This window comes from Scyliorhinus canicula, chromosome 14, assembly GCF_902713615.1.
Source record: "Scyliorhinus canicula chromosome 14, sScyCan1.1, whole genome shotgun sequence".
Taxonomy (NCBI): domain Eukaryota; kingdom Metazoa; phylum Chordata; class Chondrichthyes; order Carcharhiniformes; family Scyliorhinidae; genus Scyliorhinus; species Scyliorhinus canicula.
The window spans coordinates 32,346,861-32,373,191 of record NC_052159.1 but is presented as its reverse complement, the minus strand read 5'-3'; the positions used below and the strand labels follow the sequence as shown (position 1 = coordinate 32,373,191).

The window sequence follows — 26,331 nt, the reverse complement described above, 5'->3', positions numbered from 1 at the left end:
ACAAGACACGTTTCCCCCACAACCCCCACCGTAAATGTTTCAATTACAGCAAACCCCCAGTGCTCAGCTCTGATCAGCGAGGTTCAGACCTGGTGCACTAAATTCATGACGTGGTACTCCATGTCCTATATAATCGAATCACTGTTGGTGATCGCGATCCTCATCATACTAGTACAGACCCTCAGGTTGAGGAAATGGAAGAGGAGAGCCTCTCGTTCCAGCACCTCACCCATCTATAGAGTTCAATCCCCCATCTTCGGATTCCACCAAACCCCTCAACCCCTCACTGATTACAACACTCTGTAAATAAAAAGTTCAGCCATGTATTATATTGTTCCATACTCGACTGCCGAGTTGGGAAGTGTGATGTTGTGGTGTGAATGGTTAAGGTTTTAGAGTGATGAAATGTTAAGTTAAGGTTAAGGTTAATAGTGATAGGTAGAGGTTCCCAGTTGTAGTAATGCATGTCCCTTTGACATAGGGCCAAGTAGAAAGGTTAGTTAAAAAATTTTTCTCTTCTTCCCATAGTTTAAGATAGAGTAGAACAGGAACTGGCAAGCGGTCAGAACACAAGGAAGGCAACGTACATAGGTGATCCTTCACAATATTATGATTGTGAGGATCACAAGGAGGGAATGTAGCCATGCTGGCCACGCAAAATGGACACTGAGCCAAAGTAAAATGGAAGACAGAAGGAAAAGCCTGTTTAGTGTGAGCAGACAGTCTGCTCTCAACTAATTAGCATTTTGCAAGCAGCAAACCAGTTTCTGGCCAGGTGCAAGATCTCCAAGCCAAAGGTGTTAATGGCAAAGCGCTTAGCATTCTGATGAGGCAGCCCAGATCCAGGCACAAACAATGGGAACATTTCCATCTCAATGTAACACTTAATTGGTTGCGCAGACAGGATGGCACCAGAGTAACGAATATCGAAACCACCCCCCAACATCGAGGAAGCCCCCGCATTGGAGGATTTCGAAGGTAACCGTTTGGAAACGCTCCAATCGGTACCGAAAGGTAGAGCCCGCCTAGAAGGGGGCAAGGACATTAGAGAGGGGTATAAAGGCAAATTCCCCACATAGCCCGGTCTGTTAAACCCGTGCTCCGGCCCTGATAGACATCTTGCATCCTGACTCCAGCCGTTGAGCACCAGCCGCCGAAACCGTAAGTTCAACGCTCGCTACGCGATCCAAGCCCACTAGACCCCCAGTACCAGAACGCTTGCTGAAGGCTGCAGTACAAGACCAGGACGAAGGCCTCGTTCTCTGACCTTGCCTGTTCCTGTTAGATAAGTATTCTGTTCACTTAAGTTTAGTTATAGCTTAGTCTCTTAGTGTGTGCATGAGTATTTATTATAACTGTATAATAAATATTGATCGTTTGAACCTTACTAATCGGTGTATCGTCTTTATTACTTTGAACTTGACCTTGGAATACTTGTGACGTTGTCTATACGGCAACTGGCGACTCCAGAGCTGAATAAATACATAGAACAGAGCCTAGTAGTGTTAAGCACACGTCGAATACGGAGGCGTGTTAATACACTCCAATAAACGCGTTTTACGCCCATAGTAAAACGTGCAACAAGGGACACTCTATACTGAGGCAGGTCTGCCAAGCTAATCTGGCTCAATATTTGATCACATAATGTATGGTACTGTTGCAATGGTAATGGATCCATCCTGATTTAATTGTCAATTTCCTTTTGAACACTGGTCTCCAGTTTACATCCTCACCAGAAGCGGCATGACTGCTCTCAGCCACCACTGAGCATGGGCACATCTTTTAAAAAAAATAAATTTAGAGTACCCAATTATTTTTCCAATTAATGGGCAATTTAGCATGGCCAATCCACCTATCCTGCACATCTTTGGGTTGTGGGGGTGAAACCCACGCAGACACGGGGAGAACGTGCAAACTCCACACAGACAGTGACCCAGGGCGGGGATTCGAACCCGGGTCCTCAGCGCCGTAGGCAGCAATGCTAACCACTGTATCACCATGCTGCCCAGCATGGGCACATAAGAACATAAGAAAGAACATAAGAACTAGGAGCAGGAGTAGGCCATCTGGCCCCTCGAGCCTGCTCCGCCATTCAATTAGATCATGGCTGATCTTTTGTGGACTCAGCTCCACTTTCCGGCCCGAACACCATAACCCTTAATCCCTTTATTCTTCAAAAACTATCTATCTTTACCTTAAAAACATGTAATGAAGGAGTCTCAACTGCTTCACTGGGCCAGGAATTCCATAGATTCACAACCCTTTGGGTGAAGAAGTTCCTCCTAAACTCAGTCCTAAATCTACTTCCCCTTATTTTGAGGCTATGTCCCCTAGTTCTGCTTTCACCCGCCAGTGGAAACAACCTGCCCGCATCTATCCTATCTATTCCCTTCATAATTTTAAATGTTTCTATAAGATCCCCCCCCTCATCCTTCTAAATTCCAACGAGTACAGTCCCAGTCTACTCTAAATAATAATCCCGTTTGCTGTTATTCCTACCAAAATGGATAACCTCACATTTGTCAACATTGTATTCCATCTGCCAGACCCTAGCCCATTCACTTAACCTATCTAAATCCCTCTGCAGACTTCCAGTATCCTCTGCACTTTTCGTTTTACCACTCATCTTAGTGTCATCTGCAAATTTGGACACATTGCCCTTGGTCCCCAACTCCAAATCATTTATGTAAATTGTGAACAATTGTGGGCCCAACACGGATCCCTGAGGGACACCACTAGCTACTGATTGCCAACCAGAGAAACACCCATTTATCCCAACTCTTTGCTTTCTATTAATTAACCAATCCTCTATCCATGCTACTACTTTACTCTTAATGCCATGCATCTTTATCTTATGCAGCAACCTTTTGTGTGGCACCTTGTCAAAGGCTTTCTGGAAATCCAGATATACCACATCCATCGGCTCCCCGTTATCTACTGCACTGGTAATGTCCTCAAAAAATTCCACTAAATTAGTTAGGCATGACCTGCCCTTTACGAACCCATGCTGCGTCTGCCCAATGGGACAATTTCTATCCAGATGCCTCGCAATTTCTTCCTTGATGATAGATTCCAGCATCTTCCCTACTACCAAAGTTAAGCTCACTGGCCTATAATTTCCTGCTTTCTGCCTACCTCCTTTTTTAAACAGTGGCGTCACGTTTGCTAATTTCCAATCCAATGGGACCACCCCAGTGTCTAGTGAATTTCGGTAAATTATCACTAGTGCATCTGCAATTTCCCTAGCCATCTCTTTTAGCACTCTGGGATGCATTCCATCAGGGCCAGGAGACTTGTCTACCTTTAGCCCCATTAGCTTGCCCATCACTCCCTCCTTAGTGATAACAATCCTCTCAAGGTCCTCACCTGTCATAGCCTCATTTCTAACAGTCGCTGGCATGTTATTTGTGTCTTCCACTGTGAAGACCGACCCAAAAAACCTGTTCAGTTCCTCAGCCATTTCCTCATTTCCCATTATTAAAACTCCCTTCTCATCCTCTAAAGGACCAATATTTACCGTAGCCACTCTTTTTTGTCTTATATATTTGTAAAACCTTTTACTGTCTGTTTTTATATTCTGAGCAAGTTTACTCTCATACTCTATCTTACTCTTCTTTATAGCTTTTTTAGTAGCATTCTGTTGCCCCCTAGCCCATCTGGCAGGATTCCTGAGGCAACTGCCTTTCTGGCAACTGGGCAAGAGAGCCCAGCAGATCTGGGTTCTCCTCTAATTTATGAACAGTTGCTGGATTTACATTGAAATAGTGTGCAATTTAAGTAGCTAAATTTCTCCGCCGCGTTGGTTTTCTCGCACAAGTCAAATGAGTGGTTTCAGCTGAGAGTCATGTCTGCAGATGTTGCCGGGGCAAGATGGCAGCTCTTCCTGTCAGCCTGAAACTACAATGGCTCAATGCCTTGTGTCGGCGGAAAAAAATTATTCTTCTTCACCTTGCACATTATATACAAGTTGGATACATCAGTGCTATAAATAAGTGCACTGGTTTCACTGAACATTTTTTTTTTTCTAATTCTCAGTTGTCTTACTTCTTCTACAACATGCATACTCGATACGTATTTAACTAAAAAGTCACTCTTACCTGGCTAACATGATATAAGAGTTTGGGTTGTTGGTGCCTGGACCAGTAGGACTCCATTTTATAGTGTAGATTTCTTTATTGTGGGCCTGTAAATCGTGTACGCAAGCGTCCTGCTTCATATTCCATATCTGTAGGGGGAAATACAAATAATATGGCGATTTGTGATGGCTGCAAGTTTTAAATTGTTAAAAATATCATGTTAAGACAAATTTGAAGGTTATGGAAGATAAGTTGTTCCTACATCGTTTTTTGTCTCTTATCAAAATTGAATTGAAGGAGGAATGTTAAATCATAAGGTTACCTCTGCTATCCATTGGTTTTGTTTTGCAATTACATGTTAACAAATAAGATGGTGTTCTTACTTCCGTCTTTCCAACAATTTAAGTTTAAACTTATTTATGCACTATGATATGGACTGAAACTGGTGTTATCCCAGAGCTTACTCAGTAACTGATTCAAATGTATTCAGTTGTCTGGGACTGCAGCCTATTAATGTTATTCTATTAGGGGTATTGCTTTGGAGTAAGGCAGAAGCTTTGTCATCTTGAGGTCCACTATTTAACATTGTGGGCAGAATTTTTTTTTTCTCTCTTTATAAATTTAGAGTGCCCAATTCATTTTTCCAATTAAGTGGCAATTTAGCTTGGCCAATTCACCTACTTTGCACATCTTTTAGGCTTGCGGGGTGAGACCCATGCAGACACAGGGTGAAAGTGCAAACTCAATAGGGACAGTGACCCGGTGCCAGGATTGAACGCGGGTCCTCGGCGCCATGAGGCAGCAGTGCTAACCGCTGCTGCACCGTGCCACTCCTATGGGCGGAATTTTACCAAAATTTGTCAGTGTCAGACTCTGACTGGAAACCGGTGTGCATCTCCCCAGAAGCACAGGCGAGCTTTTGAACCAGGTTTTCTGGCACTCAAGCGCACTGGAAATCTGGGGCACGGTTTACGCCGTCACTCTGGCCGAATGTGGTCTGAAAGAGCCGGCAAGGCCACCTCCACAGAGATCAAGGCATTATCTTCAAAGGGCGCCTCGAATAGCATTGGAATTAAAGTCCCCCCTGAGCTCCCCCGTGGACACAGAGCAGCACCCCCATAATGCGTCAGGACAACACGACCTCCCCATCACGGAGGTATTGGGGACTCTATTTCCACCCCCCACAACCACACAAGTATCAGGGGTTCTCTTTCCCCACCACTGCGGCGGTATCACAGGCACTGCATCCATCTCATAGCCAGCCCCCTCTCCTCCCCCCGCCCCTCCACAGCCATCACCCCCAGCCCCTTCATAGTCATCGGTCCTTTCTGCCCACCCCCCCACATAAGGGAAACTCCCCCCCCCCCCAGGCATAGGTTGGCACTACCTAGGTATATCCCTCAACCCCCAGGAGCTATATTTACATTGGTCCCTCCCCCCAGCGAGCTTCCCTTGACTGATTCCCATGCTTATATAGCTGTTGTAAACCTGGCGTCATGGTTGGCGATGTAGGAACATTTAATGATGGGAGAATCATGTGGTCGGGAAGACCTTTAATTATATCGCAGTTTGTGAGTGTAAAATAACTCGAGGTGGAGAAAAATAGGGAAAGGCGATTTGGTCGGTGAGAATCTCATTTTCCAATTCTGGAGTGGTTTTGTACCCACCTCACGGTGTGCACTCGTGCCAAACACGGGAACAAAATCCCCCCCCCCCCCCCAAAAGCTCCTCTCAGAGTACTGTTCATCTGGAACACGCTTTCGGAGACCAGTCGTACATCGCGCTGATCTGACATCACACCGCCACGGATGCACTACTTGACCTGGAGGTGTGATTCCGGCATATGAGCCGATAATGAGATGCTATTTATGACAACGAGTTTCCTGATGTTGAACAGCGGGAAACGTGGTCCGGCACTGAGCCCGGCGCGGGGGGGAGGGGGGCGCGGCGGTATATCCCACTGCGGAGGCGACAGGAAATCCATGCCAAATCGTCCAGCCACAATCTCATTATTTTGCACCCCGGTGTTTCATGCCGTATTCAATACTGAGGCAGGCCTGGATGGTGCACAGTCCTCTGTCCTGTGGGCGCCGTATTGAAAAGGCGCCCAACATCACTGACTCATTGAAGAAGGTGGACCACCCGAAGACGGATCTCCGGGAGCACCCCGAGACTGGAAGATGGATCTCCTGGAACATTGGGGCTCTCCTCCAGGACGCCTAATCTGGAAGATGCACCTGGAAATGCTCCCATTAATGGAATGCCAATGAGGGTCACGTCGACTTCTGGCGGATCTTCCGACGCACCATGGTGGGCGCCAACAGAATATCCTGCTGTAAATTCATGCTGGCATGAAACCCATTTCTGAGCCTCCCACCATATTCTTTCCCCATGCTTGCCATCAAACCCACTGGTGGGGGCTTGGGAGAATGCCACCCTATAACCTGCTGAAGACAGCTTTAGTTATTGGTAAAATGACTGCCATAGCAGCACTTTTGAAGCATTCAGAGTAGTTGGAATGTGCGATCCTATCAGGGATTACTGTTTGCTTGTCAACCATTCTGAACATGTATAATCTGCTAATAACGACTGAATAAAAGACCATTGTACTACACCACACAGGTGGGATGATTATGCACTGATAGGCTTGTCATATAGCTGAACAGCTATCCCTTTATCCACATAACCTCTTTCCAGGCTTGCAACAGAGCAATGGCTGGAATTTGTGGTAATAATGAGCTAGTTGTCCTTTGACATCTCAGAATAATCAATCCTGTATTATCTTCGCAAAGCACAATAGCCCACTCATGTTATTTGTTATATTTCGCCAGTTCTCAGCCCAAAGACAGGTTCTTGGTGATTGTTCACTGAATCACAGCTAAGGGTGTAATTTTGTTACTATGGGTAGGGTGTGGAGGCAGGCCTCAGTTGAAATGGGGGATCGAACCTCCTGGTGTTAGCTGTGCCAGCGGTGGTTCATTGGGTAACACACTCGCCACTGAAGCACAAGGAACCGGATTCAAATCCATCTCCAAAGTGGACATTCCTGTACAGTACTGAGGGAACACTGCGTTGTTGGAAGTAACATCTTTTGGATGAGCCATTAAACCTATTCAGGTGGAAGTAAAAGATCCCACAGCACAAATTCAATTAAGAGCCAGGGAGTTATCCCTTTTCTTTATCTTCTGTAAATTTAGAGTACCCAATTATTTTTCTTCCAATTAAGGGGCAATTTAGCGTGGCCAATCCACCTAACCTGCACATCTTTGGGTTGTGGGGGTGAGACCCACACAGACACGGGGAGAATGTGCAAACTCCACACAGACAATGAACCAGGGCCGGGCCCGAACCTGATACCTCAGCACCGTAGACTGGGGAGTTATCCCTGGCTATCCTTCAATCAACATCACGAAAAACAGATCATCTGGTCATTATCATATCCTTAACCATACTCCTAATTTTAAAAATGTTGACAGATTATGGATATTAATCTGTGATGCTGACAAAACCGAAGCAGAAGTTAATATGATTCACATTCTAGCCCCCTGAGCTAACCAGATCCCCATATTATATATATCTGAATGAAAGTAATCTATCAACACCTAGAAAAGGTTAGGAAGCAATGTATTTTCGGGTATTATCAAAGCTAGGCTGCTGTGGAGCTGATTTAACCATTACTATTTCATGAAAGCGATGCATGTCCCTCACCTTAGTCAATATTTTTTGATAGATCTTACTTTTTAAACCTTTATTCTGATAGCAGAATAATAGACACTTGCTGATTCAAACACTGGAAAAAAGGTAACTAGTAAAACATTGAGGCGCAGTTGGGAGGGGAACAGGTGGTGGGGTTGAGGAAGTGTCACAGATACTGAAATGGTAAGTAGTGACATAGCCAAAGTGAAAGCATTGTCTGAGATTATGATATAGATCAACCTTTCTCCTGACATTTTGACAGAAAACTCCTCTTACAGGCAGAGACAAATTGTCCTTATTTATAGCTGATGGGTTACAGAGAAGGCAAGAAGACCTGTCTCTTCTCATGTGTCAGATGAGTGAATTAAAACAAAAAGCTGGGATAACGGACTTAAAGGAAAGCTTGTCTATTAGGAATGGCTTACTTCATGGTTCTGTTCTTTGGTGAAATGGCTGGAAGCCTTCAGCTTTTTAGCAAATAATAGCTGATGCAAAGATTTATTACCACAGTTGACAAGGGATTCGAGCCATAATTAGGTTTTCCTACCTTCAGTGTCATGTCATCTGAGCAAGATGCGAGCAGCATGCCAGATGGGTCCCATTTGATTGCATTTACTTCATTCTGAAATGTAAAAGAAGTGCAAATGAGCATTGCTAATATAAACAGTAAACAATCTGTGGTGTCGACATTCCCCTGAAGATGGCACTTTGCTATCATTTGATCAGCACCAAAACCCATTGACTGGACAGCATATAAACTTTGACTGTACCCTCCAATCAAAGATTGGAAACATCCCTCCAATCTTTAGCTCGCTCTGTTGGAATCTTTTCTCCATCATAATTATTTGTAAGATAGTTATCCAATTTTCACTTTTCATATACCAGGACATCTATACTTTCTTTCCAGCATTTATATTTTTCTTGAAACCTGCCTTTGGTTTCTGCACACAGTTTTTTATAGTTGATATATTGCATGGGTGAAAAAATGTTTTTGAATGGCTGTGGTTGGAATCATCCTGGAGATCAATTCAAAGGTGTGGTATGGCGTTAGTGTGTACTGTTGCATTTCTTATTTCATATTTCACTCCGCCTTCCTTTTCATTTTCTTTAAATTTACCAAACTCCCTGATCCACAAGTTCCAATGTTCGCACATCCAAGGTTCGAATCCACCCGTGGAAGAAATGGGAGGTTATCAATTGTTAACAGTTCAGAGGACAAAGACACAAGCAGTAGCTGGGAGGATGGTCAACCAAAACACTGAGTGCTCCTCTAGTCCAATCTCATTAGTAATCATCATCTCCTTCACAGGATTGCAGTAACAGTGACACGTTCAAAGATTCAAGTCCCAGAGCTGCCTGATATTCAGATGTAACCAATTAACCTGTTTTCTACTAAGCAATTTGCTGCACTGTCAGAGTATAATCAGAGAGTTGTCAATATTGCACAAACCCTAACTGAGATTTCAGTCAAGAGTCAGTTGCCTAATGGGTGCATTTTTTAATGCCAAAAATGAAAAAGAAATTGTGGTAAAGGCTCTGTCCCACTTGCTCCTGGTGCACGATGCAAATGCAGGGCAGAAAACTGCAGGCTCCCACTCTGTGATTGATTGTGCGTTCGTTAAAGTTTAAAAAAAGGAAAACTATAGGCTAGGATTCTGGAAGTTCCTGATATGGGCTCCCTGCAACTATCAGCAGCACAATGTTTTTTGCCCCAAGGTGAAACGCAGCAAGTTACATCCATCACCAAGTTAGTAGGGGCGGCCTGCCTGTGCTTTAAACAGGTTCACTGTTCTGTTCCCAATGATGGTGTACGTTTCAGCAACCAAATGATTAACCTATCAGAGACTACCCTCTTTGAGACAGTGCAGCAGTCAACTGCACCATTAAGGGCATTGCCGACCTCAGCTTTATGTCATAAGGCAATTCCTTAGTCTTCTACTTACACACCCCCTACCTCACAAAACAAATGTTTTACACGTGAATAACTTACTTTAACATCTCTGTTCTTAAATGCTGGATCAGCACTTACCCTTGTACTAGATAAGATGGACAATGCACTGATTAGAAATACAGTAGCAGGGTTTTTTTAAATTAGAAGATTCAGGAAATGCTTTGCTGATGACAGTTACTTTCAGTTCATGTGAGGATTTTTGTCCATAATCATCCTCGACATATTTACCCAAGTGTTCTGTCACAAGGATGCATGTCCATGCTAACACAAAACATGTTCAACGCACAGAGCAACAGAGTCAGAGATATTCCTTCTGACAGACGCTTTCCTGTACAGAATTATCCAATGTCAACAAATACCAAATAGATTACTTTGAGGGCTACACAGCTTTGGCATTGCACACAAATATCTTTCACATTCACTCAAACTGGAACTCACTGTATGTCCTTGGAATGTTTTGACTGGACGATCACAGCCAAGCCTGCACACGTGAATGCACATGTCTGTGCTGCAGGATGCAAACGTAGTGTTATTCTGCCAATCTACATCCAAGGCAGGAGCTGTGAAAATAGCAAACTAAACATAAGCAAAAAAGTCTAAGCGTAGAAGGATCACACCAACACAACAAAACAAAATCAATGCAGTCGCTTTCCAAATTGCTAATTGCGTCGAGAGCAAGCGCTGTGGATCGACACCTCGTTATAGAAAGAACAAACCTGCAATTGCACAGTGCCGTTAACAGGAGTAAACATCCCCAAGGTGTCAAATAGATGCGTAATCAGACAAAAGTGGAGGTTGTGTCAAAGAAAAAAAACATTAGGAGAGGTGACTAAAGGTTTGGTAGAAGCGGTGGGTTTTCAGGAGGATCTTGAAGGAAATGAGGGACATGGAGAGACAGACAGGTGTCAGAAGGAAGTTCCAATATTAGCAGCTAAAGAGCTACTGTATGGCCACCAATAATGGACATAATGATGTGGGGGGTGCACAAGCTAAAGTCTGAGGGATGCAGAGCTGGACAAGGCTACAGAGAAATAAGAAGAATCAAGACCATGAAGAAATTTAGAAACAAGAATGAGAATTTGAAATGTAAGGGGAGCGGAAGCCATTGTAGGTCAGCTAACATGTGGCTGACCAGCAGGACTTGCAGTTGGCTAGGATAGGGCCAGTTGATAGGATATGTAAAGGCAGTTTTAGATGAGCTGGAATTTATTGAAGAGTGTAGAATAGAAAGGCAACAAATGGTTGAATCTGAGGTGACAAAGACATGGGTGAAGATTCCAGTAACAGACAGAATGAGAGAGCAGTAAAATCCTATACTTCTCTCTCTTATAGAACATAGAACGATACAGCGCAGTACAGGCCCTTCGGCCCTCGATGTTGCACCGACATGGAAAAAAAACTAAAGGCCATCAAACCTACACTATGCCCTTATCATCCATATGCTTATCCAATAAACTTTTAAATGCCCTCAATGTTGGCGAGTTCACTACTGTTGCAGGTAGGGCATTCCACGGCCTCACCACTCTTTGCGTAAAAAACCCACCTCTGACCTCTGTCCTATATCTATTACCCCTCAATTTAAGGCTATGTCCCCTCGTGCTAGCCACCTCCATCCGCGGGAGAAGGCTCTCGCTGTCCACCCTATCTAACCCTCTTATCATTTTGTATGCCTCTATTAAGGCACTTCTTAACCTTCTTCTCTCTAACGAAAACAACCTCAAGTCCATCAGCCTTTCCTCATAAGATTTTCCCTCCATACCAGGCAACATCCTGGTAAATCTCCTCTGCACCCGTTCCAAGGCTTCCACGTCCTTCCTATAATGAGGTGACCAGAACTGTACGCAATACTCCAAATGCGGCCGTACTAGAGTTTTGTACAACTGCAACATGACCTCATGGCTCCGGAACTCAATCCCTCTACCAATAAAGGCCAACACACCATAGGCCTTCTTCACAACCCTATCAACCTGGGTGGCAACTTTCAGGGATCTATGTACATGGACACCGAGATCCCTCTGCTCATCCACACTACCAAGAATTTTACCATTAGCCAAATATTCCGCATTCCTGTTATTCTTTCCAAAGTGAATCACCTCACACTTCTCCACATTAAACTCCATTTGCCACCTCTCAGCCCAGCTCTGCAGCTTATCTATGTCACTCTGTAACCTGCAACATCCTTCCGCACTGTCTACAACTCCACCGACTTTAGTGTCGTCTGCAAATTTACTCACCCATCCTTCTGCGCCCTCCTCTAGGTCATTTATAAAAATGACAAACAGCAACGGCCCCAGAACAGATCCTTGTGGTACGCCACTCGTAACTGAACTCCATTCTGAACATTTCCCATCAACTACCACTCTCTGTCTTCTTTCAACTAGCCAATTTCTGATCCACATCTCTAAATCACCCTCAATCCCCAGCCTCCGTATTTTCTGCAATAGCCGACCGTGGGGAACCTTATCAAATGCTTTACTGAAATCCATATACACCACATCAACTGCTCTACCCTCGTCTACCTGTTCAGTCACCTTCTCAAAGAACTCAATAAGGTTTGTGAGGCATGACCTACCCTTCACAAAACCATGCTGACTATCCCTAATCATATTATTCCTATCTAGATGATTATAAATCGTATCTTTTATAATCCTCTCCAAGACCTTACCCACCACAGACGTTAGGCTCACCGGCCTATAGTTACCGGGGTTATCTCTACTCCCCTTCTTGAACAAAGGGACCACATTTGCTATCCTCCAGTCCTCTGGCACTATTCCTGTAGCCAATGATGACCTAAAAATCAAAGCCAAAGGCTCAGCAATCTCTTCCCTGGCTTCCCAGAGAATCCTAGGATAAATCCCATCTTATTCTGCTGCTACCATTTACAAGAAGGCAGGACCCAGATTTATATTTCTTTACTTATCCCATTACCGCCCCCTCTGTTGCCATGCACTATCATCCCTTTTAAAAAGGCAAGGGAGCACAGTGGTTAGCACGAAAGGGAAAATGCTGGAAAATCTCAGCAAGTCTGGCAGCATCTGTAGGGAGAGAAAAGAGCTAACGTTTCGACTCCAATGACTATTTGTCAACGCCACAGTGGTTAGCACTGCTGCCTCACAGGTGACTGTCTGTGTGGAGTGTGCATGTTCTCCCCATGTCTGCGTGGGTTTCCTCTGGGTTCTCCGGTTTCCTCCCACGGTCCAAAGATGTGCGGGTTAGGTGGATTGGTCATGATCAATTATCCCTTGGTGTCCAGGGATGTGCAGGTTAGGTGGGGTTATGGCAATAGGGCGGTGGAGTGGGCTCCGCCTACGTAGGGTGCTCTTTTGGAGGATCAGCGCAGACCTGATGGGCCAAATGGCCTCCTTCTGTACCATAGGGATTCTATGAAGTAAATTGCTGCTGCTGCTCACCACCCAATCACAAATGTTTCCCTTAGTCTATCCTCCCCATTCACCCCCACAGGCTCTGGGATTTTATTCAAACCTGTCAAGCGCCCAGTTCTTACAGAAGCTCATCGACCCAAAATGTTGGTCCTGATATTTAAAAGGAGAAAGCAGGGAGCGTGATTGTGAGTGGTGGTGGGGGACCTGGGACCTGGAGATTCTGGGATCCTGAAGACCTTGCTAAATTTAACAGGAAGGTGCTAATTCATTCTTTGTTCTGATTCCTGCCCAGTGTGATAGGTTAGCTGGTGGATAGCTGGCAGCAAAAGGGGAAAGCTGGATGATCCGCGGTAATTGGGATGGATCAGAGCAGAGTGCCGGATCAGAGCAGAGTACCGGATCAGAACAGCAATTGGGAGGGAAAGGTTGCAGGATAGCGGGAGTAGGGAAGAGAATGATTGGCTTCTTGCAGGACCAACAAAAGGCAGCAATTAACAAACAGCTTATTCGAGGGGCTTGGGCATATTAACTCTTCTCCTGATGCACAGGTGGCTCTACACAATGCGCTTACCTATCTGATTTGTCTATTCCTGTCTCCATTTTGCTGTCCCAATTCCCGAGTGCTGGGGAACTCGACCGACCAGCATTAAATTGAAATCAGGCTCCCAGCTGCCGCCTACCTCCTGAGGGGGACACAGGCACACCACCCAACACACTACCAAATAAATGGTAGCAAACTTTTATACAGTTGCATTTTGCTATCTAAATCTTTTTTTTTTTTAAATTCTTCTTGCCCATCATCCAGGGTGGCGGGGAGGGGGTGGGGGGGAAAGAGTCTTCGTGTTTTACGTGTTTTTATTCCATAATTTTTTTAAATATTAATTTACGGGATGTGGGTGTCTCTGGTTAGGCCAGCATTTATTGCCCATCCTTAGTTGCCCTTTGGAAGGTGGTGGTGAGCTGCCTTCTTGAACTGCTGCAGTCCTTTAGGTGTAGGTACACCCACTGTGCTGTTAGGGAGGGAGTTCCAGGGTGTTGCCCCAGTGACAGTGAAGGAACGGCGATATATTTCCAAGTCAGGGTGGTGAGTGACTTGGAGGGGAAGTCTGCTGCTCTTGTACTTCTAGACGGTAATGGTCATGGGTTTGGAACGTGCTGTTGAAGGTACTTGGTGAGTTACTGCAGTGTATTTTGTAGATGGTACACACTGCTGCCACTGTTCGTCGGTGGTGGAGGGTTTGAATGTTTGTGGAAGGAGGAGCAATCAAGCGAGCTGTTTTGTCCTGGATGGTGTCGAGCTTCTTGATTGTTGTTGGAGCTCCACTCATCCAGGCACATGGAGAGTATTCCATTACACTCCTGGCGTGTGCCTTGTAGATGGTGGACAGGCTTGGGGGGGGGGGGGTCAGAAGGTGAGTTACTCACCACAGTCTTCCTAGCCTATGATCTGCTCTGGTAGCTACAGTATTAATATGGCTAGTCCAGTTCAGCTTCTGATCAATGGTAACCCCCAGGATGTTGATTATGGGGATTCAGCAATGGTATTGCCATTGAATGTCAAGGGGCACCGGTTAGATCTTCTCTTGTAAGTGATGGTCATTACCTGGAACTTGTGTGGCGCGAATATAACTTTCAACATTGTGCAATTTACAGCAAACCCACAAACCCCCCGGACCCCCCATAGCAATCAACGGTAACCAACTCCCCAACATGCAAAATAAACAAACCCCAACACTTGTAAAACCTATCCCCCCAACCAAGCTAATTTCACTTTTTCCAGGGCCACAAAATCCCAACAGGTCCCCCCCCGCCACATCAAGGCACAGGGTGCAGAAACTGACCTCCACTCCAACAGGACCTGCCTGCAAGCAATCAGTGAGGCGAAGGCTAAAACATCTGCCCTCGCAAACGCCTGCAACTCAGGCCGGTCTGACACCCCAAATATGGCTTCTAGGGGACCGGGCTCCCCCATCAACTCAGGAAACATCTTTACAAAGTACTCAGCCAGCCTCAGGCCCTCCACCCCCTGGGGCAGACCCATGATTCTCAAATATTGCCTCCTCGACCTGTTCTCCAGGCCCTCCATCTTGGCTCTGAGTCCTTTGTTGACCTCCACCACCTTTCGCATCTGCTCACCCATCAAAGTGAACTGGTCACTGTGCTGTGACAAAGACTCCTCCACCTCTTTCATCTTCTCTCCTTGCTCCTGCACCTCGACTGATGTCATCATCACTTCCGCCTTTACTGGGGCAATCGCCTCCTCCACATACTCTTTAAGCAAAGCTGTTATCTTCCTCCTAAGCACCTCCAAATGCTTGACAAACAGCCTTTCCAACTCCACCAACATCACCTTGGTCGGAGTTTCCTCCATGAGTGGTGCGGCCCCACCCGTCAACCCAACCCCTGCCATTTTTCTTCCTGCAGGTCTCTAAGCAGCACTTGCCGGTGGACTTATCGCTCGCTCCCCTTCTTCCCAGAACCTTTCTTCAGAGACTTTGACATTCCCCAACCTCCTTATGACTTCCCACACCAACTCATCCACAAACTACTCATGAAACTGGCAAAAAAGTCCAAAAACCAGAGCATCTAGCTGAAGCACCTAATGTGCGATCTCCACCTACATGCTGCCACCAGAAATCCGGTGTTTTTTATTATCAACCTCACCAATTCCATTGCTCTCTCCTAGACTCCTGTTACATTTATTTCCAGTATTTTGGTTTTTATCCCCCAGATCTCCAGCATCGATAACTGTTGTCATGTTTTTCATAAAATCGTTCAAAGACCTCACATTTCTTGTGATCGTAAATGGACCAATCTGACTGCCCAAAAGTTTTGATAACCTATCTACCATGACACTCCGTCATGGATTAAAAAAAATTTTTTTTTAATAAATTTAGATTACCCAATTATTTTTTCTATTAAGGGGCAATTTAGCGTGGCCAATCCACCTACTCTGCACATTTTTGGGATGTGGGGGCGAAACCCACACAGACACGGGGAGAATGTGCAAACTCCACACGGACAGTGACCCAGAGCCGGGATCGAACCTGGGACCTCAGCGCCGTGAGGCGGTTGTGCTAACCACTAGGCCACCGTGCTGCCCTCTACATCATGGATGAAGATGTTTTTAAAAAGTTTCAATGGGGCAGATTTAAAAAAAAATTTTTTTTTAAATAAATTTAGAGTACCCAATTATTTTTTCCAATTAAGGGGCAATTTAGAGTGGCCAATCTACCTATCCTGCACATCTTTGGGTTGTGGGGGTGAAACCCACGCAGACACGGGGAGACTGTGCAAACTCCACACGGACAGTGACCCAGGGCCCGGATTAATGGGGCAGATTTGAACTTTCTCACTCTCCCTACAGCAATTTATTACTCTGACTTTTAAAACTTTTTGCCCACAATCCTGGCAGCATCAAGTAGAGGGAAAATTAATGGCAAAAAGTTTGACAGGTGACATTTTCATGCTAGTCATGTCTATTGACAATAGTCAATGTTACATTGCAGTGTAACAGTCATGTTACACTGCAATGTAACAATAAAGAGGAAAACATCTGCTTGATGAAGTCTTGCCCCCACCCCATTTTACCTCCACCTACCCAGATTATATGATTTTGGTGGTCCTAAAATGGGCAATGAACATGAATGAAGCAAATGTGAGACAAAAAAGCTTTCACTGACCACAGATAGACAAATTAAAAGACAGAAAGAAAGACTCTAAATGCTTTAACGTAAATTTGTTACTTGTAACTAGGTTTAAACTGCATGAATATAATAGTCTAATGATAGTGGGCTTGGGTGGGGTGCTCTTTTGGAGGATCGGTGCAGACTTGATGGACCGAATGGCCTTCTTCTACACTGTAGGGATTCTATGGATATAATAGTTACATAATTTATTAAAGTTTCAGGTGACTTTTCATCATCAGCAAATCAAACTTCAGAATTCAAGGATCATTTGCATCCCTACCCTGACCTCTGATGAGTCCTGGAGTTAGACCATAAAATCATAAGACATGGAAGCAGAATTAGGCCATTCGGTCCATCGAGTCTACTCCGCCATTCAATCATGGATGAAATTTTTCTCATCCCCATTCTCCTGCCTTCTCCCCATAACCCCTGATCCCCTTATTAATCAAGAACCTCTCTATTTCTGTCTTAAAGACACTCAGTGAGTTGACAAAAGACAGCAACTCTCTTCGAGATTCTATTAGCGCTACTCTTGAACAGCCTGACATGCTGTTCTTGAACAGGAAAGACAGGCTAGCAATTAATGTGCGGTTCTTCAAAAGGATTTCAATAGCACCCAAACCAAAAGGTGAAAGCATTCTCATTCCACTCACTATTAGCATCCTGTGTGAAACAAATTTGGGCAACCCTAACTGACAGCCCCAAACTGTTAACTGCATTCAAAGAAACCTGAACTATTGCAAGAAAGGGTGCTTTTCACAAGGTATTATTGGGAGAAAGCAAAGGTGAAATCTTGGTTAAATCTGACTTTAAAGAGCTTGGTGTTTCACAGTTGAGGGAAATTGAAACATATTCATTTCCCGGAACTAACGTGTCAAGCCTTGATGAGCAAAAACAAAACTTTTTTTGAAAAAAGAACCTCAACGCACGTGTAAACCACGTAAAAGGTGCACCAGCCCATTACTCATTTGTAAATGAATAATCAGCACCTGATTTGCATTGCAGTCTTTAAAGCTTTCCCAAATCTACTGCAATAGTCTTTGCATTCTTTTTTAAAGAATCACACAAAGTTTCATTATTAGTGCTTTCTTGAGAAAGCTTAAATTCGTGTTTTCTAGGGAGAGTAACTGACAATGTCTAGAATGCGTCGCACAAGGTTGATGTTTTTTCCAAATTCATGACATTTAATATGTAAACCTCAGCTGCAAAATCTGCACATTGTACAGTGCTCAGTTAATTCTACTTTTGATCATTTTACTTGAAGGGGAGAATACTGACGAGGGGATTTGAAGAATTTCCTACACTTCAATGTTGGCCTGGACATCCCTGACAGTGGTAAAGCTGTGACAAAGAGTTATTGTCCCTCCATCAAGTGCCAATTCCGACAGTTACTCCAAACTCAACCCCCACACCTGATACCATGTAATTCTTGTCGGGTGGCCTGATTTATATTGCAAGAACACTTGTAGCTAAAGCTATAAACAATTTACTAACAATAATTGTGAGTCAAATGTATACAAAACAACAGATTAATAACAGTATTAACACGCACAAGCAACCTCTCTCCCAGCTCTTCAGTTAGTCTGAGGTCATCTGACTCTAACATTCACTTATATACTAATGAGACTCCTAATGGTCAGTTGGTGAATTACAACACAACCATGATATCACTACAGGGGGTATAGAATTTCATAGAATTTACAGTGCAGAAGGAGGCCATTCGGCCCATCGAGTCTGCACCGGCTCCTGGAAAGAGCACCCTACCCAAGGTTAACACCTCCACCTTATCCCCATAACCCAGTAACCCACCCAACACTAAGGGCAATTTTGGACACTAAGGGCAATTTATCATGGCCAAACCACCTAACCTGCACATCTTTGGACTGTGGGAGGAAACCGGAGCACCCGGAGGAACGCACGCACACACGGGGAGGTTGTGCAGACTCCGCACAGTAATGTGAAGAGTAAGTGGGGAAAGCCAAAGCAGAGCTGGGGAAACAGGGGAGGAGCAAAAAGAAAGGTGCATGGGGAGGAGCCAGGGGATGTCCAGAGAATTCTGAAAACATTTTACATTCACAATAGATTTGTTAACTTCTCTTTATTTCATGGATAGGGACATAGACGCAATGGTCAACCCTAACATTTTGCACAAACAGGCAAAGTTTTTGAACTAATAGTCCCTTGCCACTTAAAGAATAAGAACTGCCGAAGCTGCATCTGTGTGAGCCCCTTTGGAGTTTCAGGTACACAATAGCTTCTGGACTTCAACATCACTGAACTTGCCAGGAATGGTGGTGCTATTCCACCCCTCAATACTGACACATTTCTGAGTGTTCGCCACTATTGGAAATGTCAATCTGCACCTGTGCAATAACCACATAAGAAGCACAGAGAGAATAGGGGCTAAATGCCAATTTGGTATTTTCTTTATTCTCTCACAGAATGTGCTTGTCGCTGGCTAGACAGCAATTTTATTGGCCATCCCTCCACTGCCCTCGAGAATTGGTGGTGAGCCATCTTCCTGAACTGCTGCAGTCCACGTGGTGCAGTTACACCCACTGTGCTGTTAGGGATTTTGAGCCAGCGGTGGTGAAGGAACTGTGACATATTTCCAAACTATGGTGCTGCACCACTCGAGGAGGACAGGGGAGGGGAGGGCTAGGTGATGGCAAGCATGCAATTGGCGGTATTCCCATGCCACTGCCACGCCTGTCTTTCTAGGTGGTCGAGGTTGCATGTTTGAAAGGTGCTGTTGAAGGAGAGAGATTATGCTGTTGAAGATTATGGGAGAGATTTTGTGCTGTGGCAGTTTGGGTGAGTTACAGCAGGGGATATTGGGTAATTACACAATAGCAGCCTGAAGTAGCCAACTCTCTTATTACAGTCCAATACAAACTTGCGCTGAAACTCTGGATAATAAAACTTTGTATAATTTTTATTACCCAGCAGAAACATTTATGCTCACTCTAGGATCACGGATTTCAATTTCCTCTGTCAATGGGATCCTTCTTTTACAACGATCTTGTGCCTTGGAACATTCTGAAAACGTCCAATCCCAGATATTCTGGCTGGAAGGGGGAATTTAGTCATGTTCTCATCAGTGGGATCTTCCCATCCCGCTGACGGCAAACACCCGCGACAGGTTTCCCGGTGATTAGAAGGGGTGGGTTCAATGGGAAATAGGGGGGGGGTCACCTTCGGTGAGACCAGAAGATTACACCCACGAGAAGGGTGGAAAGCTTTGGCCCCATCTGGAAACACTAAATAAACCATTCGTGTTTCCAAATTAATAGAAGATTACCCTGAACTCACTTGAAATGAATGGTAATTTAGTATTAGTCATTTGAAAGTGGAACATTTCTTGCTTTTAGGTAGTTAAATAAACAGTTTCCAAAACATCCCGAATAATTGAAACAAAACAACTGGCCTGCTATGGAACTCACATTCATGTAATCGCTTAGCAATAGGATAAATTAAAGCTTGTGAGTCATTCGCTCTTGGACCAGCTACATAATTATAATAATCTTTATTTAAAACAATTTCACAACATACAAATTGAAATTAAAGAATACCGAGAGGCCTGGATAGAGTGGACATGGAGAGGATGTTTCCACTTTCCACTTGTAGTAAAAACTAGAATTTAAGGACACAATCTCAGATTAAAGGGACGATCCTTTAAAACAGAGATGAGGAATTTCTTCAGCCAGAGGGTGGTGAATCTGTGAAACTCTTTGCCACAGAAGGCTGTGGAGGCCAAATCACTGAGTGTCTTTAAGACAGAGATAGATAGGTTCTTGATTAATAAGGGGATCAGGGGTTATGGGGAGAAGGAAGGATAATGGGGATGAGAAAAATATCAGCCATGTTTGAATAGCGGAGCAGACTCGATGGGCCAAGTGGCCAAATTCTGCTTATGGTCTAACTGATCCCAACAGTAATATTCCACCTTGCTGGGTTTTCATCTGAAGGTACTTCACTCAAAGACTAGGGAGCTAATTTTCAATTTTACTCTCTGGGAATATATACCTGGTCGCCCCTTATAAACACAGACCAATTTCATTTCTAGTGATTTATCTTTATCCTTCAATTTTTACTCTATACTCTACTGATTATTAAAATGTATTTTGCAATGAGTGGTGCATGGGATTCACACACTAAAAACTCTAGGGACCCAAAGAACAGGGGCCGGGATTCTCTCAGCACGACGCCAGGCCGGAGAATCGCCCACGACCAGCATGAATCGTGCCAAGTCGCCAGGACGGCGCCATTCTGAAGTTGAGGCAGGTTTTTGGAGCAAAGTTACGTTTGCTCTCATCAAACTGTTCTCGGGACTGCTCAATGTTGACACTGGCTCAACAGACTGACAGCTCTCACCTTGATGAGCGCAACACACCAACAATTTATTTTAAAGCTTAATAAAAGCTGTTCCGGTTATTTGAAAGGTTCAAATGAATGTCAATGGTTGAAGAGCTATCCTATTTCTAAGGCCATAGAACACATTGCTGAATTCACAATGTTTCATTCTGCAAAATACTAAGGGCGCGATTCTCCGCCCCCCACGACGGGTTGGAGAATAGCGGGAGGGCCTTCCCGACCTCCCGCTATTCTCCCCCCCCCCATGACACGAATCGCTGCTCGCCGGTTTTATACGGCGAACAGCGATTCTCCCCTATCCGATGGGCCGAGTTCCCAGGCCTTTACTGCCGTTTTCACGAACGCAAACACACCTGCTCTCACCGTTCGTGAAAACGGCCGCAAAGTTCCGTTCCCGACAACCATGGCACCATTGGCACGGACACCGATCGCGGGCAGCGGGTCCGAAACCCGCGCACTCTTTGTTCCTCCGCCGCCCCGCAGGATCAGTCCGCGGGGCGGCTGAGGGGCATGATGGCCCGCGCATGCGCGGTTTTGACGCATATGCGTGATGATGTCATCCGTGCATGCGCGGATTGGAGCCGTCCAATCCGCGCATGCGCGGCTGACGTCATCGTGCGCGTCACCCGCCTTGACCCTTGGCGCGCGGGCTTAGCGACGGTCGCTAAGCCTGCGATGCCGTGGTTCACGGGGCCTCGCTTCTAGCCCCGACCGGGGAGGAGAATTGTGTCCCGGGAGGGGTTGCGAAGGCTGCCGTGAAACACGGCCAGTTTCGCGGCAGCCTTTACGACTCTCCGCATTTGCGGAGAATCGCGCCCTAAGAATTTTACAATGGTATGCGACCTTTAGATTTTTCACATGGTCAAAGAAAATGACTAAAGTCAAATTACAAACTGACAATGTAAAGTGGCACTGGACACACTGAAAGACATAAGAAAGTGATTATACCACTTAAATGTCAGCTCATCCATAATGAACCCTTCTAACTTAGGTGTTCAAGCATGTGAATCTTAGGTGTTCAAGCATGTGCAACACCAATCACTGCAAATTAGCCTGGTAAAATCCTTTCCAATGTTTATGTACTTGTAATCTGAATTAACCAATCACTGATACAGTACTGCCATCCAGCATCTCAACACAACAGCAGATCTGAAAAATATTAATACCTTTTTGCCAAGGAGACGAGTATCAGGAATTTTCCTGAACCCGCGATTTCTCTGTTCTGGAGCAACGCCACTGCCTTATACTCCTGAAGGGGAGATGGACGTGGGCTGGAGGTGGCACTTGCCACCTCTTAAGTCAGCAACAGAAGGACAGCAGGTTAGAAGGACATCTCCATTCACTGGAACCTGGCAAAGTTGCAATTATGTCTTTTAGGCCCTCGAACCCCTACACCCCCGGCCCCCATCTGTTCTCCCATCCACTCCCATGCCCGTTCTGAGCTTTGTCATATTTCCCAAGCATCCTCATATCTACCATGTGCCCTCATAGCTCCCAAGAGCCCTCATATCTCCATGCATCCTATATGCACCAGAATAATTGTTTATTATCAAAAAAATTTATTTTATTCCAAACATATTCAAAAGTATAAATACATAAATAAATCAGAGAACATTCTCCACATCTCACGGTTCACCGTTTGTACAAGTTTTCTCCACTTTTCACCCCCACCCCGCGACGAACAATTCCTCAAACACGGTCAAGAACAGTCCGCACCGTGTCTCAAAGCCCTCCGCTGATCCCTATCAATGCAAACTTAACCATCTCCAGCCAGAGAAAGTCGTACAGGTCCCCCAGCCAGGCCACCACCCCCTGCGGCATTGCCAACTGCCATTCCAGCAAAATCCTTCGCCGGGCAACTAGAATCGCGAAGGCCACAACCTCGGCCTTCCTCCCCTCCATGAGCTCCGGCGTTTCTGATACCCCAAAAATCACCACCATAGGGTCATGCCCGGCCTCTATCCTCACAATCTTTGATAGCATCCCAAACACCCCTGCCAGTATCTCCCCAACCTCTCAGAGCCCCAGAACATATGCGCGTGGTTTGCTGGTCCTCACACTCGCCTGCCACCCCCTGAAAGAATTGACATGTTCACAAAAAATGGATTTACATTCAAAAATCCATTTGAAAAACATTGCTTTTCTGACCTTCTCATTAAGCTGCCCATTTTGAATCTCAGCCAAGCCATAATGAGGCCATCTGGAAAAACATCATTCTGTTGATACAGTTGCCAAATGGCTTCATAATAAATCCTTGGCTGAGCTCCAAGAATAACTAATCGCCTCAGCCCAACAGGGGTCCCTTTACTCAGTTGCAAAAGGGAGTACTGGATTTGTTTAACATCTTCATTTACTCTATTATTTCAAACCTTCTTTGAAGAGTTTTTCCAATGGTTGTGTGCTTATTTAGACAAAATTAAGAAGTATGAAATTAATTTAAGGTGTCACAAAAGGCTTACATTAACACTGCAATGGAGTTACTGTGAAAAGCCCCTAGTCGCCACACTCTGGCGCCTGTTCGGATACACAGAGGGGGAATTTACAATGTCCAATTCATCTAACAGCATGTCTTTTCGGGACTTGTGGGAGGAAACCGGAGCACCTGGAGGAAACCCACGCAGACACGGGGAGAACATGCGGGCTCTGCACAGACAGTGACCCAAGCCGAGAATTAAACCTTGAACCCTGGAGCCGTGAAGCAACAGTGCTACCCACTGTGCTACTGTGGAAGTTACAAAACTTCCAAGTTTTGTAATATCGTAAACTTTGAGATTGTCCCCTGCACACCAAGATCTAGATCATTAATATACATCACCAAAAGCAACTTCCCAATACCAACCCCTGGGGAACACCACTACCAATTCTAGTCCATGCCAAAAAATACCCATTGACCATTACCTATTATTCAGCTGATTTTGTCTCCACGTTGCTACTGTCCCTTTTATGCTGTGAGCTGTAACTTTTCTCACAAGTTGGTTGCTTTGTTGGTTCCCAATGTGAGACTAGGATTACCCCACATTCCACAGCTCCTCTGAAGAACAGTGAGCCACGTCTTATGAAAAAGCCGGCCAGACACCATGAACGTAGTAAGGGGCCTGAAATGCGCCCCCCCCTCCCCACCAATGAAGAAGAAATCCGGAATCCGGTCTCGCCCGACATTTTAAAAGTCCTTCTACCTCCATTCTGACATGGAGGGGGGCTGCAAATCCCCAGCCCACGTCTCCCACCAGAGAAACAACGTTGCAGGGTCAGCCTTTTTGGCGTCCAAAACTGAGGTTCCAGAAACAAAACATGGAAAGGTGCTTGCTTGAATAACAATCACGCCCCTTCTGATTGAATTACACAGAATCAATGTAATTTTATGCAACAACCTTGTAAATACCTACCTAAACTACAACACTCGTGTTGCTTAAAGGTTATCAAAATACACTGCATTGTTTCTTTTTACCTGAATGAAATGGAAATTGCTGTTTAGCTTCGCCTGTGTGAGCATCCCAAATTATTGTTGTCTGAAAACAAAAAGAGATTCTTAGTCTCAGCAGGAAATACAACAGGCTGGAAGAGGGTCTGAGAAATCAAAAAACTACTAACGAGCAATTGACTGCGCGGTGCCCATACTTTTCATCAATGATAATTAATTGGAAATGCGATGGCTCGGATGTGAAAAATTGGTCCTTGATCTTCCATGTTATCAAGTTCCCAATCTCAGTCGCATCACCAAGGGGGGAACTCCAACTAATGGCCAGAGGGGTGTGGGGCGATTGCAAAAGAATAATTATTACTGAGCTGCGGACATTCATTGCTCCTTGGCCAAGTCGCAAGTCCAGCAGCAAAAACCTGGGGACTAGTTTTCGCAGATGGGTGTGTTCACCAGGTACACAAGAGAAAATAGCTCAAAAAAAGTGCAGAGGACCATCCGCTCAGAGGTTGGGATGATAAGTTATCTGTCACAAAAAAAGGTCCAATATTTGCTTCTCTGCAAACTATTGCTGCATTTCATTCTTACCTTATCAACACCTGCGCTGAGAATATAGTTTCCCTTTCTATTCCATTTTAAAGCGAAGATGGGCCCTTTATGTTGTCCTAGGGTGCTTGCGAGGTTGCCTGAAAAATGAACATTCAAATTCAATGCAAAAATTCAATAGAAGTCTGGCATTTTCAAGATATACAGATTTGAACTCATTACACACCATCCTTTGTCCATATTCTTGCAAATCCATCATATGATCCTGTGGCCAACAGTGTTCCATCGCTCTATAAAGAAACAAACATACAAGTAGTGACTGCCACCATGAAAAGACTGAGCTCATCCTTATAACAAGAACAATGGTCTGTATTTAATATACACCTTTAACATAATAAATACCAAAAACATTTCTCAGACGTTGGATAACAGTTAGAGAGATATAGAAAGAGACTGAAAACCTGGTCCAAGAAGTAGGTTTTGAGAACCTTTCTAAAATTTTGAAATAGCAGGCCGGAGAGTTTCAGGGAGAATGCTCTTGATTACACAGCAAGACAGCAGAAAGCCCTACCAGAAGAGGGAGGGCAAGATGCAAAAGAGGTCAGAGTTGAAAGAGTATAGGGGTCGCACTAACAGATTGGACGAGAGGACATTGTAGACAGAGATTGGGCAAACCATGGCGGTATCTGTGAAAGATGACAATGGTTTGGGATTCAATGTGTCAGGGGACAGGGAGCCAATTTAGTGAGAACAGGAACGATAAACCATTGTGAGATAGGATGAGGAAGTTGCAGGATATGGATGAGCTGGATTTTATATACAGTGCGACTCAACATGCCAGTAAAAAAAAAGCAAACTGGGATATATCAAGTCTGGATGAAGTAGAAGTCAATTGTGGTGCTGAGATAGAAACAGGCAGTTGTGGTGATGAACATTATATAGCATTTTACGCTCATCTCAGAGTTGATGCTAGGTACCAGCTGTCTGCGCGGAGGCTGCGCGTTCTCCCCGTGTCTGCGTGGGTTTCCTCCGGGAGCTCCCGTTTACTCCCACAAGTCCCGAAAGACGTGCTTGTTAGGTGAACTGGGCATTCTGAATTCTCCCTCAGTGTACCCCAACAGGTGCCGGAATGTGGCGACTATGGGATTTTCACAGTAACGTCACGGCAGTGTAATGTCATTTGTGACACTAATAAAGA

The 26,331-nt window shown here is 44.9% G+C and overlaps 2 protein-coding genes across 6 annotated transcripts in view; one reads left to right on the top strand and one right to left on the bottom strand.

Annotated features, from left to right (window-relative positions):
* The window catches only part of LOC119977436 (F-box-like/WD repeat-containing protein TBL1X), a 418,532-nt gene that overhangs the window by 20,570 nt on the left and 371,631 nt on the right, over positions 1-26,331 (bottom strand). For all 5 annotated transcript variants that reach the window (XM_038818342.1, XM_038818341.1, XM_038818343.1 and 2 more), the window contains 6 exons: positions 25,360-25,423; positions 25,176-25,273; positions 24,618-24,678; positions 10,162-10,283; positions 8,320-8,394; positions 4,098-4,225 (listed from right to left, as the gene is read on the bottom strand). In XM_038818342.1, coding sequence (XP_038674270.1) covers positions 4,098-4,225; positions 8,320-8,394; positions 10,162-10,283; positions 24,618-24,678; positions 25,176-25,273; positions 25,360-25,423 — 548 coding nt within the window. The remainder of the gene's footprint in view (positions 1-4,097; positions 4,226-8,319; positions 8,395-10,161; positions 10,284-24,617; positions 24,679-25,175; positions 25,274-25,359; positions 25,424-26,331) is intronic.
* The window catches only part of gpr143 (G protein-coupled receptor 143), a 161,177-nt gene that overhangs the window by 105,458 nt on the left and 29,388 nt on the right, over positions 1-26,331 (top strand). The gene's annotated exons all lie outside the window — the stretch shown is intronic.